The sequence below is a fragment of the Trachurus japonicus genome, chromosome 5, assembly GCF_045865225.1.
Source record: "Trachurus japonicus isolate A0001 chromosome 5, Traja_1.0".
NCBI classification, from domain to species: Eukaryota; Metazoa; Chordata; class Actinopteri; order Carangiformes; family Carangidae; genus Trachurus; species Trachurus japonicus.
The window spans coordinates 15,937,521-15,955,845 of NC_140911.1; the positions used below are offsets into that span (position 1 = coordinate 15,937,521).

Sequence of the window (18,325 nt, forward strand, 5' to 3'; positions counted from 1 at the left end):
AACCTTCTTTGTTTATAAAAAAGAACCAACAACTAAAGTATTATTCAGTAGTATTCAGTATGAACTTTTACAATACAGCAGAGTATCAGTGTGATTAGTAGAGGAAATACCAGAGACATGTTTCAGTCTGATCTGGACTCAGGTGAGACCAGCAGATGGATCAGAACTGCTGGTGTAACACTAACCTGTCCCCACAGGTTGATAGGATTAGTCCCTAAGGTCTGTGATGTATGAGACTGTGGTTGTGCGGACCTGTTCTCATGAGATTTAAGTACTAGATTAAAGTGGAACCACTCAGTTACAGTAGGCTACTGAATGATTATTTCACCGATGATTGTATTGAATAAAAAACACCATATGGGGCAAAATAAACATCTTTAGAATAATCTACTCTATGAGGATACAGGGATCACACTCTCTACTATCCAAATTTAAGCAATTTTGTGATATCGCTCTAATCTTTCCCCACAATTACAGTAATAGCCTGATTTCCATCCAGCCTCATGTTCAACAAAGCAACATAGTTTCTTTGCTTTGACTTGTAAGTAAGTAGCTATGTCTCATGGCTAAAGCTGCCATGTTGTAATAGTGAAACTAAAACACTGTGACACAGCGTCGTTCACAGCATACATCATATCCTGAGTGCTATGTCTGCTGACAGTAATTGTGGTAATAACTGCAAGAGACAGAGCGAGCACCAGCACAATAATCCCCTGCAGCTTTTCCCTGCCACATGTTACCGGGCCTTATAGCAACCTGTTGACACCAATCCCAGAGAGCCAGTGGGCCAATGCTGGGCATGCATAAACAGCCTGTAATCCGCAGTACACACTGGCTGAACCACGCAATTTATCGCTGGGCATGTGAGTGGCAGACAGCTGCGTGTGTGCATGAGGACGACTGTCCAATAGCGGCTAAATAATCACGTTCACATCTAGCACGCTGGGAGAATACACTTGTTTATATACGAGGCTCTAAACACTTTTCACTTTGCTGGGTCAAATGTTTCTTGTGTCAAGATCATAAATGTGTACCGATGTGTCACTGTTTATTTTCTCCTTATGAATACTGCTTTAACCCATGGCATGAACTACATGTTTATCATTGTAACTATGCCAACTAATGTAAGACTGTGGCATTGCTAAACCTTTGAGGGACACACAGGAAACCTCCATGACAACTACAGTGGTAGTAGTATAGTCGATGACTATCATCTGAAAGTTAGTCTTATTCATGAGTTTTGATATAAAGACACAAGTTTGAGAACATTTGAGGAATAAACAGAGATGTATTTCTATCCACCTATTTCCAAACATCAAAAACGTACGCCGGTTTTGCTCTTCCGGTGGAATTGTATGTTTACGTTTCCATGGTTTCAGTAGTCGTGGTAAATGCTTGGATCTTTTTTTTTTTTTTTCTTCATTGAAAATCTGTAAAACGCATGGATCATCACGCCAGCTTTTAACAATGGATATCACACGAATGGACATGTATTGTTAAAAGCCAGCGTTAATAGATCCATGCGTTTACTTTACCGCAACTATGACAACTGCTGAAACCATGAAAACAATACAATACAATTCCACCGGAAGAGCATTTTTTGACATTTGGAAAAAAGAAGCTCATGTTGTTAAAGGTCACATGACACATTAAGCAGCTGTACAATGCTTGTGTACACAGGAGCAGCTTCATCGGCGTCCTGCTGTCATCCACCTCACGTGCTTCTGATCCGATCCAATCACAACCTAAACCAATCTATTGTCTATCTATCTTCCATACATGTGTTACACTGGTTATGTGTCGGATGGTGACACACAGTACATTCAATACTGAGCCTGAATGCATCCTGTGTGTAGACGGTGACAGACTGATGTTGTTGCTGCTGCACCACGGGCATACTGCTGTGTAGACATTGTTGTAGTCTTTTATTCAAAGGGGAGGAATTCAGTGAGCAAGATTATCAGTCGAACTAGACATAAACACAACCACACACACAGCCACCTTTCAGTACCTGATAATACACGCTGCTCCAAGTATGGTGGTTCCTGTGTAAGCTGTGACGCACCAGCCAATTGTATTGTATAAACCCCAACTCTGCCAGAGGTATAGCATAAAACAACCATGATAAAACCTTAAAAACCATCACACAACCCTTCAGCAGTCACCGTGCTTCTTACGGGTCACGGTGCCATACTGTATTTTTGTGATACTGGGTTTTAAAGTACCAGTAAACACATGTAAAATGTTTCTGTCACCAGCCACATGCTTACAAAACTTCGGCCTGAGAAACTAACTGCCTCAGTCCTTTGCACAAATCCAGAATCTGGGTTATCCACCAACACTGAGCACATGTGAAGTATAGACATGGATCTAACAGCCTCATTGTTTATTCTCTGTCAAACGAGCCACATCGCATTAACTTCTTCAAACACAAATTTGAGGACTTAAAGGAAAAAAAAGGAGAAGCTGTCAGACTAGAGCATTACCAACTCAGTGTCGTCCATTTGAATTCGGTTCAACCTCAACAAACTCCATTCACAACCGTTTCCCCTGGAGTGGAGATTCCTTGGTGTGATAATGAATGACAGGGCAGCGAGCGGAGCCTCTGTCCGGGGCCCTTTCTAATGCCTTTGAAACGCAACGCGAGATGACTCATCAGACACTTGTCACAGCGCTCTGGCTCCCTCTCCTCTGCTCTGAATACTCCTGAAAAACTCCTCTGATGGGCCCATGATTTATTTAACACATGCTGATGTATTTTGCATTAAAACAGCCCTAAATGCTTCAGTGCACTTCACTGGTGGAAAAGTCTCCTCCAGCACAGATTTGGCTGTGTTATCCCCTCTAAACACTTTTTGCATCATCAGTTTTGTTTTGCTGAGGACAGCCCGGGTTTCAGATTCAAAGCGCGCAGGAAATGTTTTTGTAAATGTTGGACGACAAAGCAAATTCCCTCTGTCATGCCAGCTGAGATACACAGCATCTAAAATCATAAAGGTTGTACATTAACTCACAGACAAGGCATAGATCTTTTTTTTTTGTGAGCATAAAAACAACAACAGCACAGTTCGGACCATTTTAATTCATAACCACAGAGGATTTCATCATTGTAGAATTATCTGATACCAAGCAGCTTAATGCTGCATAATCTACCCAACCTGAAAATCCTGCCCCTGAGGATATAAACCAAGGACCGAAAAACAGATCTGGCCTCAGAGATGGAATTATATCCACCAAGATCACACAAGTCACACATAATCCTGCGCTGAGGGCCAGAGCCCCAAACTCATTATTGATGAATTAATGCATGCTTTGCTTAAAGAGAAAAAAAAAAACCTATTGTAACTGTATTAAGATATGCAAGATGAGGAGAAATGTTGTAAGGCTGAGAAGTGGCTGCATAAGACTGACTCTCCATCTAATTTGCAGTAATGGGGAGCATGGCACAGGAGCACATTCACTTTGAAAGTTGAAATGTTGTCTAGGTCAGCAGCAGCAGAGAGCAGCCTGATGTAATGAACTATTCCTGGGTCTGTTTAAAGGATCAATAGGGATTCATCACACGGCCGCCCTGTGCTCAGCAGAAGAGCACCAGGAACCAGGATGCAGAAAAAAGACACACACAAAAGAAAAGAAACAACAATCAATGCCCCCACCTAGTCTGTAAAGCTGCTTGGAGGACACAACAGCCTCTTCATGAAGGGAGAGGAGAGATGGAGAGAGAGAGAGAGAGAGAGAGAGAGAGAGAGAGAGAGAGAGAGGAAGGACAACAACAACAGTCAGGCACTGTCTGAGAAGTTGAAACGTCCCTTCAGCCTCAGTTTGCAGCGAGGCTGTGGGTGTCCTCCAGCACAAACATCAGCTGCCATGACATCAGACTATGGGAAGATGGGAGGAGGTAATGGCTGAGGGAGGGAGGAAGGGAGGGAGGGAGGGAGGTGGAGGATGGATGGTGGTGGTGGTGGTGGTGGTGGTGATGTGGTGTGGTACTGGGGTGGGGGGGCATGCCAGTGCAGCTGCTGCAGTCATCTCTGCCAGACACCTGCCTGGGCTGAGGGTGTAAACAGAGCATGCAGCCTGCAGCAGCACTCCTCTCTCTCTCCTAACCTCACCTCACACACACACACACACACACACACACACACACACACACACACACACACACACAGACACACACAAGCCAGTAAGTGCTCCTAACAGAGCGCAAAGGCAGATGACATTAGAGAAATTAAAAAAAATACAACAGCCATGAGACACACAAGACGGGAAGAAGCGAAAGCGGCAGCCCTACCGGCAGAGAGAGACAGCGAGCGGCCCGGCACACAGTCGACACTGGCAGGATGAGAGCGAGGGACCATCCTTACACATTCACCTCCAGCTGCACAGAGAGACGGCTCGGGCCCTCTCCACCCTCCCTCTATCTGCCTCCTGTGCTTTGAGCCTCTCTTTACCCCCCTTCTGTCACTCTCCACATGACTCTCTCAGCCCCTCCCCTCTTCACTCCCTCCCTCCCTCTCTCTCTCTCTCTCTCTCTCTCTCCAACCCCCCTGCCTCTCGGCGGAGTTGTGTCCAGCCTGATGCAGCCTGGCGAGTCCTTGCCTCTTACTGGCACTGCTGCAAGGTCAAGGTTTGTCTTTTGCACCTCGTCCCTCACAGACACGAGAGACAGAGAGAGAGAGAGAGAGAGAGAGAGAGAGAGAAAGAGAGAGCAGGTTTTTTAATTCACTCATTTCACCGACAGGCTCCCTCCTCCCGGGGTGAAGGTGTGGTAATTAATGAGATGAGCTGCTCTGAGTTTGATTGCAGGGAAACTGTGCAGACTTCTCTGGTAGTGAAATGGAAAATAAATAAAAGGGAGGGTAAATTATGACTGTGACAAAGCAGCAGCCGAGACAAAAATCAATCATCATCGAGATGGTTTACTCACTGCTTTTCTCTCCCTAAAAGGCCCCATCAGCAAACAACACAACCAGACAAGATAACTGAGTAACCTAGGTTACGGAACGTGAAGATTACCACAAATAGTGGTATTGATGGTGGTTTTCAGATTGAATAGCTGAGTTTTGGCACTGAATTACTAAAAAAACTGCAAGAATATAAAGATGTTTTTCCAAAAAAGAAAAAGACAAAAAAAAAGGCTTCTCAAAAGCGGAGTGCTGTTTAACACAACTTTGTTGTGTCTTGTCACTGTCACTGACTTGTCTTATATGCCTGAAGAAGGTCACAATAACCGAAAACTTGCAATAAATTGATATATGCACAGTGTTTTGAGTGTGCCATTGCTATTTTGTTGTTTTCTAAGTAATAAAACACTGTCTACCAGCAGCAAAATCAACCCAACCTCATATCAGGAGAGGCGAGCTTTTAAATCAGCCTTCCTTCTCCTCGGTTTATTACCTTTTCCTACTCCTGCTCTGAGACCAAATTCTGGACAATGAAGAATGTAGCTTTTATTTTTTGTTATCACTGTAGCGACTACTTTTTAAAAAGTCCATATGCAGATTAAGGGTGTTTAATAAGACAAAAAGCTGGTGTAGTGAAGCCGATGTCATATCTGGCCCTCTGCGTTGTGTTTCTCACGGCCTGCCCTACGTAGGTGGGGTTCGAACCCTGGTCTCCTGCACGGCAGGCGACTATGCTAACTGCTCCGCCGAGAGGTTGACAACCACTTGGCAAGTTGGTTAGCACGTCCTTTACGGGTGGAGTGAGTGCACATCCGTTACAGCAGCACCAAAAAAATAAAATATCAAAACAATACAACAATACAGTGATTTAATAATGATAACGATGACGACGGTCAACAAAAAATATCAGGGCTCTACAAACTCCCTTTGTCTAAATTCTCATCGCCACCAAGTGAACAGGCAAAAGATGAAGAAAACCACACCCATCTGTCCATCAACGCATGGATAGATGACACAATAAGTAAAGCCAGTACAAATACTGTATATAAAGACAAGCAAAAACCTATTTTGGCTCCTACAATCGCGTTTTGTAACAATCCTCTTGCGGAGCTGAAGCAAGACCAAAAAGAGCAGACAACAGATGATTAATGAGAAAAATACCACTGCAGTGTCATCATTGTACAAGACAGGACTTTTTGAACAAACATGGCAACAGCCACACGATGTTGACACTCTGTTAGTTAACTGCATGCGTTTCTCATTTGGTATCACTGGTATCACCAGAAAAGCCTACAGGAGAAAAAGATCCAGAACCAATAACATGATGATGCTTCTGTTGATACCTCAATTTTATGAATGAACAACAATCAGGAGACCAGTCAGAACACTACTTTTGTCCAGACTGAAATATTTCAACAACAACTGAATGGATGCCATTGCTGGTGCCAAGAAGCCAAGACCAAATGACTTCAGTGATTCTGTGCATTTTCCTCTGGCACCATGAGCAGGTTGACATTTTTATTTTCTATAACTATTAGATGGATTACACTCAGGATAAATAAAAAAAATCATGTAACTTTTCATCTACTGTTACCACCACCAGGCCAGAAATTTAAATTAGTTAAATACTCTGGTTCTATGACAAATCATATTCCCATCTTAAAGTGTGTATCATGCAGATGTTGGCACGCCAGCATAACATGCTCATTGTAGATGCTAAACATGGTAAATATTGAACCTCCTGAACAACATTATGTTAGCACTGTCTCTATAATTGTGTTGGCGTGCTGACATTAAAATTAGAGCCCCACAGAGCTCCCAGCACGGCTGTAAACTCTTAGATATGTTTCCTGTTAGGAAAGGTTCAAGTTAACATGTTCAAGTTTGACTAAACACAAATAGACGGACTTGAACTTTGCCTAAAGAAAGTAGAAAATGACAAGTGTGGTCAGGCTGGTCAGACTGTAACAGCAACTCTTGGCCCACATGGCTCATCCAGACTGAAATTCTCTACACAACACAGCAGCACAGCATAAATGGACTGGTCTAAGACTCTGCTTTGCTAAAAAAAAATGATCATGTTATATCTGACTTTGTTCAAACTGTCAAAACCTTCTGAAAGACAAGCTGATGATTGAGCATGCAGCTCTGTATCTGACAGCAGAGGGAACGTTAACCAACAAACACAAACAGAGAGAGAGAGAGAGAGAGAGAGACCTCAGAAGATAAGACTTACTGTTGCGACTGTAAACTGCATCTGGCATGGAGCGGCATTAATATCCTGAGCGAGCCTCTCTATCCACCTGGGAGGAAGTTTGCCAGGGGTCGTGCCCCCTTCTAACCCGGGCGCTTGCAGGCCTGTCGCCAAGACGACTGATGTGGCAGCACGACTGTTGTTGGTGCCAGGACGTACAAACAGAGAGACGGAGGGAGAGAGTAGAGACAAGTTGCTGCGTCTCCAACCACTGGGCCTATAGGATTACTGGTAATGGGATTTCCGACTAATGGCTCCTTCTGACAGGTGGTGTCCCCGTTTAGCTCAAGTTCAGCTTTGGCTATAAAAACATTGCTGAGGTTTAAAGCTGGCCTTTCTCCGTCCTGCAGAAACATCTTTCTTAGAGAGCTTTTAAGACCAGTGTGGAGACTTTTCTCCACAGAGAGTACAAAAATAACTACCAGTGGGCTCAGACCCACCACCTGCAAGCAAGTGATAATACCCTCAAGTAAGGTAGATTACTTAGTAGCATTGTTGTAAACAAGTAAAAGTATTTATTAGATCTTATTCAGTTTAAGGATAAAACTAGTTGTTACTAGTTGTTTACAGGATTAAAAAAATACATATAATATAATATAAAATAAGAGTAAAAGACAGGGAGAAATTCCCCACTTTTAGTTGTTAGGCTTGATCAAGATTTGCAGTTATGTTTAGAAAATGGTTGTAGAAATTTGCAATCTTTACACCTGAATCTAGATTGTGACGTCACTTCATTTTCTCCTTTTCAGTCAAAGCTCCTGGTGAGCAAGTACACATTACGTATCATATATTATAAATGGACTACAGTGTTGAATTTAAATGCCAGCCACGGTGTTTGCATTTGATCCAAACTGTGCTTGTGACATTTAGCGAAGGACTGCAGTAAACACAGAGCTGTGAAATTTTAACCCTTGCCGTTCAAAAAAAGTGTTGAGGATACAAATCTCCTTTGCTAATTGAAATCAATGTAACTCAAACAGGAGAGAGCAAAAACAGCCCCCTGATGGTGGCTACAGATGTTATCTGCTGCTGTCTGTTTGCAGCGTCAGTTCGGCCTCGCTGGATTGACTGGGGGTGAAGCATCATCCTCAAAAGTACAATAACCACTTGTTGTGCTACACAAACACATAGGAAACTCCTCAAGAGCACGTCTACTGTACCTACACGTCCCTCTCTCCTCAGCTGTATTTCTCTCGTGCACATTCAATAAAATTCACGGTGTCTAGTTTTCAATGAGGTGGGGCAGGGCAGAAAACAACAGAGTCATGGGGAGGGCGAGGCTGAGACAGAGAATGACAACAATAGCTGGAGGCACGTCATAATGTAATGATGCTAATGAGGATAAGGCAGCTTGTTACCTTTCCTCCATAAGCCTCTGAAGGCGGGACAGCTTGTGACATCGCAGGGATCAGCAGCACTGCTTCACACATTGCAACATGAAGCAGCATCAGGGTGTTAATGCTGTGCAGATGGACACAAACACAACCCAACCTGAGCGCCAGAGGAAAAAGTTGTGGGGATCAGTTCGCTCCCCTGCGTCTCACTCCTTTGGGTATATGAACATTTGAAAGGTTGGATGACAATAAAAGCAGCAGTGAAAAGATACTTTTAATCTCCCGTCTGTTTCTGAGGTGCTTGTTATCAATTTTCAACAGAAAGGCTGTTCCAACATAATGTCATTTCCCCTTGTTATTGAAAAAAACAACAACTTTCACTTAAATGACCGGCATTCCTCATCACTGCATCTGTCTCTGTTCCTAACACTTTCTGAACTCATCTTTAAATGATCATTTGCATCATTAGAGTTAACTTAAACTATTACAGCTGTAACCCCACCCCTGTCATCCACACACACACACACACACACACAGCACACTGCACATTTTCAATGGTTATTATTATTAAGTCGCTCTGTGTCTCTGTTTAAAAATCGAAGTTGCTTCATTAATGTTTACAACAAAGAGATTAGAGACTGATGCAACTACAGTAGGGGCTGCAATTAAAACATTTAAATTCACATTCATTCGATTTATGCAAAATAGATAAATTAATAAAACAAAAATATATATTTACATGTAAATGGAGCAATATACAGTTCAGGAAATGTAATTGTACTTGTAATTTGGTCTCTCTTTCCCTATAGCCTCACAGCTGTATGCCATTACTAAAACAAAAATAATTCATTTATTTGCAGAACATTACGATGTCACAATGACAATGACCTTTCGACCTGCTAGATATTTAGCATTTCACAGAGACTGTGAACTTTGACCTTTGACCACAAAATTCCACACAGATCCTTTAAGTCCAAGCGAGTGTTTGTGGCAAATCTGGAGAAATTCAAAGTGTTGCTGACAACATGACATGAATGGGACAGGCTGTGACCATGCAGCACAGACAGACATGAAAAGCTTTCACACAGAACGATTATTTGTCGTGTTGTTGAACTTCAAGCCGACCTGTGTTAAACCCACTCGTGAAACCAAACCCACCCTCATAACTGACATGTAACAAACTGAGAACACAGAACCGCATTGATGTCATGATTTGAATGAAAAAAAATAATGAATTTTGGAAGCAGAAAGAATAATTAACAGAACTAAAAATCAGAAATCTGAAAATGTAAGATGTCGGAGTAATTGCTTTGTATACAAGGCCATTAATTAAATAGCTCAGAGCGGTTTATAATTAGAATTTGCAGAGATGTAGAAATTACATAATAGAGGTAAAACCTTGACAAATGGTTGGTGTATTTCTAGGCTGCTTTTTTTCCAGGTTCATTATTTGTCAACTGGTTGTGTGAATGTGATAACACTTTATGCAGAAACATTTTATATAGCTTCGTTCTTTTTGAACGCCCTCTATCCATTAACTTGAATTAATATTACCGTACACTCATAGTGTTGTAATAAGTCCTCATAATTAGTTAATTACTTATTACCATGTCACAACAGTTTGGCACATTGCACAAAGAATTAAAAACCACAGCTACATAAAAAAAACTAAACTAACAAATATATATTATACACACTACACACCTGTCCAAACATGTTGTACACAGAAAAAAGAGAAAAAAGAGAGAAGTACTACAAGCCTGAACTACATGCCGAAGAAAGCACCAGTGCGGCTTCAGTTTTCAAGGTTTCGTGGTTGTGTGGGGAAGCGGCCAGTAGAGGGTGTCATGATTACAGTTTCCAGCTCCTTCCAAGCTCAGGATCATGTGCAGCAGCACTTTGATATTCAAGAACCAACAATGGCGTTAGAATGAGGTGAGAAGCCAGCGGAAATCTGGCACATCTGACTCTTACATCATCCAGAAAGAACACCTGATACCTTTCACTTCACACATGTCCTTCTCCTTATGCTTTCAGACACAATGTCTGATGTAATTCTCAGACCTGTTCCAGAAATAATTATTGGGGTGAAGCGTCTGTTTTCTGTTTTCTGATGAGGCAGAAGAAGTTTTTTTTTTCTGTCTTTTGACCAAAGTATTGTCTCCTGTAATTCTGGAGCCTCCCTTTCTTCTCCCACCAATTAGAGCCAAGCATGCTGAGTGAGGGGGAGGAGAGAGGATGGACCATCTCCATCAGCCTGCTAACCACTCAGGGGAGCTCATTAGAGTGGCCCGCAGCCCAGAGGCTTGGTGTTGTGCTGGCACTACTTCTGACACCACGTCAGTAACATCAGCTTCAACGCCACCGAGAGAAAGAGCTGGAATGAGACAGCAGAGAGGAGCTTTCAACTGCGTCTCCTGACAGCCTGTCACAAGGTGTCCAGATGTGAGGTGTAACTTATGGTTTCTCAACCGCGCTGATGTGTCATGATGATACAACTTCCTTTAAGCCGCTTCCTAATTGAATCAAGCTTTTTAATACGAAGAGAGAGAAAGAAAAAAAAGCAGTTCAAGGGGGACGGCGGCGAGACATAAACCTCTGAAGACAGTTTGCACGCTAGGTGGATGTAATCACACGACGCTTTAGTCAGAAGAGCACCTCTGTATGCCCTGTGCAGCGTGAGCGAGAATCTGAGAAGCCTGTGCTGTCGGGCTGGGAGGGAGGGAGGAGACGAGAGCCTTTTCTTCTGCTACGTGCGGGCTTTTGTCAAAACGTTTAACCATAAAATGCTCAGCCCCTATCACACCGCAGCCCTCATTCACTCCAGAGAAAGGCGTGTAGCCATACCAGACGGACCAGGGGTTGGCCGGCATAGCAAGCCATGCAGCATGTGTACATAGACCTGGCATGCCCCGGCGCCTGCTGTGAGAGAAGACGGCAGTGAGCGCTGGATAAGGTCCACTGACTCACCATGACAACAAACAGGCAGATGTTTGTGTGACCAGGCAGAGCTGGATTTAATGAGTGTTTACCAGCGTCCTGTGCAGAGAGATGTTGGCCACATCCTGCTGTCAGGCTGCTGTGTGCCACCTCACTGCGCACATGATGCATTCGTTTGAAGGAAGGTTTGGTTTATTACAGCTTGGGTCTTTTTTTATTTTTTTTTAAAAGGTCTGGCTATCAGACCATTCGGTAACAGCAACACTGTTGTCGCCAAGTCCAATGGTGAGATCATGGAAATACTGTTTAATGTCCTACAGCTTGTTGTTGGTTGACTGGATAGCAGGTTTCAGGTAAACTCTCAGGGAGTCCAGAGCTTGCAAGGTTGGATGCCGGGTCCAAGTGGGCCAGGCATGAAGCCAGTTGAGGGTGGTGCCTGCTTTGTAACAGGTCATTATAAGGCCTAGTTTCTGAACAGACTGAGTCTTCACTGTAACAGAACCTAAACCTGCTTTGTAATCAAAGAAGACAGGGACATCTATGCTTATAATATACAATATAGGACTCCTTTTTGCCTTAGTTGTGCAGGTTTCAAGTGCATTTCATCCATTTAGTTATCCATTGGGTTCACTTTCTGATTTACGCCAAAATAAAAATGGGTAAATAATGACGGCTACATTCCTGGTTTATTGAAAAACCAATAACCTGACTGCTTGTCATTGTGGCATTGCCAAAACAATTATTTACTCAAGCTGATTATTTTTGCTTCATTTTGTCAGTCAACAGTAACTGCTTCACCTATTTCTGATAACTATTAACCTCTCAAGTCACTTTTCAAGCAAAACTGAATCCTAGTTTCTTAAATATGAAGATGTTTCCGGTTTTCCTTTCTCTGCTTGACCTGCCAAATCCGTGAATTAACAACGCTGTTTCTCCATTAGGTTTGTATATAGAGAAAATGTTTTGCATTTTGTAAAAAACATAATTTTCTTGCTCTTGCAAATTACTTGTATAGAAACATTATTTCCAAAAGACAGCATTGGAAAAAAACAAAACAGATACTTGCTCTGCGAGTCGAATGTAATGATAATACACAAGAAAACAACCTGGGGCTACGGCGTTCCCACATCCACTTTGGAGAGTTTGATATTAATGTAGGGAGGGATATACAGAGAGGGGCAAAACTATCAAATAAGATCCTGTAGTTGTAATAAAGGAAAATGCCCTCAAACCTACCATTACCTGTCTGCCTGCTGGTCCTCACTAAAACAACCATAACAAACAATAACTGCTGATGTTTATTCATCAACACATTTACACTGAGAGCATCCTTGAACTGAGTATTCAACATGACCTCCTGTGACAAAGTGCCAAGTATGAACAGGCAGATATTAGACAATTTCATGGCATAGCCTATCACACAATCTGTCTAACTTCTGGACAGTCAAGATATTAGTCACAATAAAACGTCTTTCAAAAGTCTTGTCTCTCATAAAGTATAGTAAAGTTTCACTAGCTTCTAACTTATAATTGATAACGATTTTTCGTCAAACGCTGAACAACTAAAACTGAAAACAGGTGGAAGAATTGTTTTGAAGGAGAAAGTCCTATCTTGTTTTGGTGGACAAAGGGAACTCATACTGATGAAGTGTTAAACTTTGTTTCTACAGAGTGACTATTGTCCCTGTGAAGTTTACTGTCTTCCAAATATCTCACGGCAGTTCCATCTTGACTTTACATTACAGACATTCATAAGCAAAACCCAACTGCGAAAATGTCAGTTAGCCAACAAATGGGTTTACCAACTAATATCAAGCGTCTGTCCAACATCTGTTTGATGTTACATTGTCAAAGCTGGGTTGATGGAGGGGATCAGGAGAAAGCTGAATAAAGGATAAACAGGACAATGTGACAGTTTTTCAAAATAAAGCAAAGGATAAATGTCAGTGACACTCATTATGTCCCTGATGTCCATTATGGTTTCAGTTGTGTGGATAATCTGCTACAGTATGAATTCCTAAAAGGCTTTCTCTCTCCTGTATAATCAAATAGTTTATCTGCACAATCAACTGAGCAAGAGAGAAAAGCATGGCTGAAATGTTTCAAATAAACATGCAACACGCACACTTATAAAACCATTATAGACCTCCAGTGCAATTAACTACACCTGGATCAGGCAGCTCTTCAATCAGATACTAATATCTGCAAACTGCATGCTCTGTCTCTCCTATTCAAACCACACCCACACCCACAGAGTGACATTAAAAGCTAATCAGATGTTAAAAGGCTTTTCATTAGGGTCAGAAGAAGACAGATTGGTGTGTGGGGACCACTGACTGAGCAGCAGCGCTGGCCAGTAATTGCTAGTGGTCCACCACCTGCCCCCCAGTTACACTGCCATCTCATCCTAGTGCTCATAAAACACACTTCCACACACAGCTGTGTACTACTCACAGCTAAAAGCCCAATTCACTGTCATGAAACTGTCTTTCTCAAGCTTTATTTGAACCAACTTGTTTGGTGTGGGTTGACCAGAGGTTAATGTTTGTGTTTTCACAAAGGTGGGATGTGGGGGAAAAAATAGATGTCAGATATTTTAGCTGTTCAGTATCAGTACTAAATAAATCCAGCAGACTAATATTATGCTAAGTTAAATGTTAGCAGTAGATGGTTAGATGTAACTATATCATTTCTTATTACATTATTTACTCACAAAGAGGCAAAAACTGGTTTTCATTACTCTGTTGTCAGTGAACAACTTTTCACAACTTAATTTCTAACAAGTCCCTCACAATAACAGTAACAGCTCTGTGAGGCTGTGCTAAGTGGAGCTTTGAGCTAAATGTCAGTGGGAGCAAGAATGACAATGTAATCATGCTAATGACTGTGAGGCAATGTTTACATTCACCTTGTTAGTTTAGCATGTTTTAGCACTTTAGCACACACCAGCTGAGGTTGACAGGAAGGAGTGTGGACACAAAGCAACATAATCATTTGGTAGAGTCGGGCCATTTGAAGGTTTCTCAGCTGCGACCACCGGCTGGAACAACTAACAGAAATAAAATTCTTTCACTAGACTTTTTTAATCTTGTGATTTGGCTGTCAGCCAATAGGAGTTTACTCTTCAAGGGAATAATGGACAAAGACTGACGTGCAGTGTTTTTTTAGGGGTTTAAAATATTTCTGCACAAACGTACAGTACGTATTCACTTGACATGGAGACTGCTAAGCCTCTGTGACCATTTTCAGGTTTATTCCTTCACTGTTGGGACTAATGCATAATAATGCATAAAGTATAGCCCACAAAACATATTGGTGATGCTGTGTGTACTGTACTGGATGACTGCTGTCTGGATGAGCAGTAGGCAATAAGGCGGGGAACAAATAGATGATAACTAATACACACACACACACACACACACACACACACACACACACACACACACACACACACACACACACACACACACACAGAACAGCGAATCTCCTGTCAGCTCCATCCTCCCTCTTCTGAGTCGTCTCTCTCTCCTCCCTCCCGTCCTCTCAATCTCCTCCGCATTAATTATGACATTGGTAATAAAGGAAACTGTTTAACGGGGAGGAATTGCAAATGAGCAGGAATTGATTGGGCCTTCTCTCGTACTAATTGATTGCAGTCTTCAGCCACAAATAATAAAAGAGGAGGAACTGGAGGAGGTGAAAGACAGAGAGCAAGAAAATTAAAGCGGAGGGGCGGTGAGATGGGGGGGTCAAAGGCTACTCCATCCCTGGAAGGTGGGGCAGTGGGAGGAGAACAGGGAAACAAAGTGGGCAATAATAACTCGCTTCTAAATAAAGAACCATAATTACTGAACTGACACTTCATTAACATCTGTTTCTCACAGACTTGCACATATCATAATTTCCATTAATTGGCTAGATGCAAGACGCATGCAGAGACAGTATAATATGCAAACATATAATTCAGCATTTAGTTCAGTGTCTTTGAATCCGACAGGACTTTCCTCAAGGAATAACAGCACTAATGTGTATGTGGCTGGTTTTTACACCAATGCCACCGGCTGATACAACTAAGAAGTGAAAACAAAACCCCGGCGTAAACACCAGTGATGGATATTTTCCCAGAATGCAAGGCCAAAGGGTGTGGGTGAGTAGCAGAAGGTGTTCCAGGAACCATTAGCCCCCCATTGATTAGCTACGAGCCTGCACATTATAAACAACATCGCTGTGACTCGAGGTAAATAGCTGACAAACCAGCCCACACTACTGTACGTTTGTCATTCTAAGTTTTCTCAGTAATGAGAAAAAATATTTCCAAAAAAAACGTTGCTTTTTCAGGGTAAAGTTTATGTGTTTTCTTTGGATCTGATTACCAAAAGCTGCTGAGAGCAGATTGTAAAAAAAAAAAAAAAAAATACATATTCTTGAGGGATTGATATAAAAATAATAGATAAAAGTGCTTAACACTCTGTTTTGACTTTAAATCAAAGGCAGACTCTCTCCAAATTATCTTAAATTAGAAAAATACCATCTTGTGTCTGCTTCCCCAAACCCGCCACATGACTTGCCTGTGGTTTGGGGCAACAATTTGAGTTAAACAGTGATGTTTTAAGGAATTACATAATACATGACCAGCCAGTGGGCGGCGGCACATGTTCCGCTCTGCGCTGAGATAATGCCGAAACCCTCATTCAGTCTGCACTTCAGTGGAAATCCACCATGTTGTGTTTTGGGTTAGTTATGCATACACACAGTCACAATCTGGCAAGTGCTAGCTCCAGCTGTTAGGTGGAACTTAGCAATCCTTTCTGAATTTACAGAGACGCAGGGCGGAACTGTTCCTGAGGAGAAAATAATGGACTTTCTGATGCCATACTGGGAAAAGCACTTTGGAAACAGAAGGTCATGGCGAATATGGCCAATAGCTTGGATTTTAAGTGGTTGCAGGATCCTGTGAGAGGACTGCTGTGTCTTTAATCCGTCCGAGCGCCATTAGCAGGTGACACATCGCTGTTATCAAAGACAGGATGAGGCCGGGTTTGGCGGGGGCAGCCGGGGCCTGGCCTCAACTACCTCCTGGACCACTGACAGCCCAGGTTATAGCCTAGCCGGCGAAGAAGAAGTGATCTGCGCTCAAGGCCACTGTGGTCATTAATGTTTGATGAGCCCTGCTTCATTGAAATGCATAAAAGATGGACACGGACCCCAGGTGGCGGCTGCGTCCCTGACTGCCCCCACCACTGTCCAACCATTATTGACCGGGCCACGGGTCACCACTGATGCTAGAACTGGGCCAATTACGGCGGCCGACAGTGATTAAAAAGGACTCTGAGCTATACAGTTCCATCCAAATTATTGCGTTGACATTTAGTCATTGTTATAGCTGTTTAAATTCATTATAGTTCCATCCAAGCATATACTGAGAGCAATAAACGCAGATGATATTTCTGTCTAACCGAAACATTACAGCTTAATCTCCTGGTACTACTGACATAATAAATGTGGACTGTAAATTCAGTGGTTGGAAGTAATGAGTTAATTCACTCAAGTACTGTACTTATTTTTACTGTATTAGAGTATTCCCATCGTATGCGACCATATACTCGATTTTAGAAAGAAAGATCGACTTTCTATCCTGAGGTTACTTTTCAAATTATGATTTTACAACAAATTTAAAGGTTCCTTATCCTACAGAGGTTGATTACCATGTGTTATTTGATTATAAAGCAAATCTAGGTTATATTAATACTGTAAAAGTATCAAAGTGCTCACTCAAAAGAGAAATACACACACCGAGCCTTCAAATGAGCTGTCGGGATTTCTGTAATTTTATGATGTCACAGCGAAGCAGTCACCGTTCTCAGCTGTGACCCTCATGGACTCGTCATCCAACCTTCTAGGATTTGGTATCCCTGAGTGTTTTTTTTCCTGAAATCTGCTATACTTATATTCAATCACTCAGAAAATGGTCAGCCAATCAGAAGGCAGAGGCTGAGAGCCTGCTTGCTAAATTACTTAGCTTACTAAGCTACTAAAGCTCCAGAGAGGAGCCTGAGAGGGGAGATGCAAAACTTCTTTGTGCTTTTTTTTATAGATACACTAAATAAAACAAATTGCAGTTTGAGGCCAGGAAAGGTAAAAAAAAAAGGGCATTGACAGTGTCCAGGTTAGATATTGGTGTTGACTTTTCCATAAACATATGCATAAAGACAAAGGAAAGTGTGACCGACAGAGATTCAATTCCAGAAAGAAAAGGAAAACAGCACACAAATAACCTGCCAAGGCTACAGAGAACTACAGTACAGAATCAGATTACAGGTGGAAATAAGACACTGCATCTCTGAAATATTTATAACAGCTCATTACAATGCTGGCATTCAGTCGAACAACAGGCAACACTATTAAAGCACTTCCTTGTGCAGAGTTTACAACACTACACTATATCCTCCCGGTGTTCAGATTCTACAAAAGTGACAGAAATTCATGGACAGGTAGACGAAAAAAAAGAAAGACAAAAGCATTGGAAGCAGACAAAACTTTTCTGAAATCCCCAATTGTCTGCTGTGTCTGTCACTGCTGAGAGACACAGTCAAGGTAAATTAGCTTTTTACATAACAAGAGCAACTCTACGACAAGACAAATCAGGATGAAAAGAATTCCTTCCACGCTAAACACGTAAAAGTGTGAAATTGCTGAGGAATGACAGCTGGAATAAAGTGACCTTGAAATCAACAGAACACAGATGCCAGCTTCACTGACAGACATCAAAGCATACTGAATGAGAGGAAACGGCGTGAAGGTTTTCTCTGAAAACATAAACGAGTCATTCACATGATTTTTTTTACCACGAGCCAGTCAAGGTCTAATAATATCTCTTTCCCTGAATACTCTTC

The 18,325-nt window shown here is 42.1% G+C and overlaps 1 protein-coding gene across 9 annotated transcripts in view; it reads right to left on the bottom strand.

The window, feature by feature from the left end:
* Positions 1–18,325, bottom strand: part of iqsec1b (IQ motif and Sec7 domain ArfGEF 1b) — a 204,000-nt gene that overhangs the window by 43,694 nt on the left and 141,981 nt on the right. The window contains exon 1 of one of the 9 annotated variants that reach the window (XM_085776541.1): positions 7,141–7,377. The exons of 7 other annotated variants lie outside the window; for them this stretch is intronic. In XM_085776541.1, the coding sequence (XP_085632667.1) occupies positions 7,141–7,178 (38 nt within the window). In that variant the 5' untranslated portion in view covers positions 7,179–7,377. Of the gene's footprint in view, positions 1–4,291; positions 4,459–7,140; positions 7,378–18,325 lie in introns of those variants that run through there. One more of the 9 variants, XM_085776538.1, reaches the window with a different exon arrangement.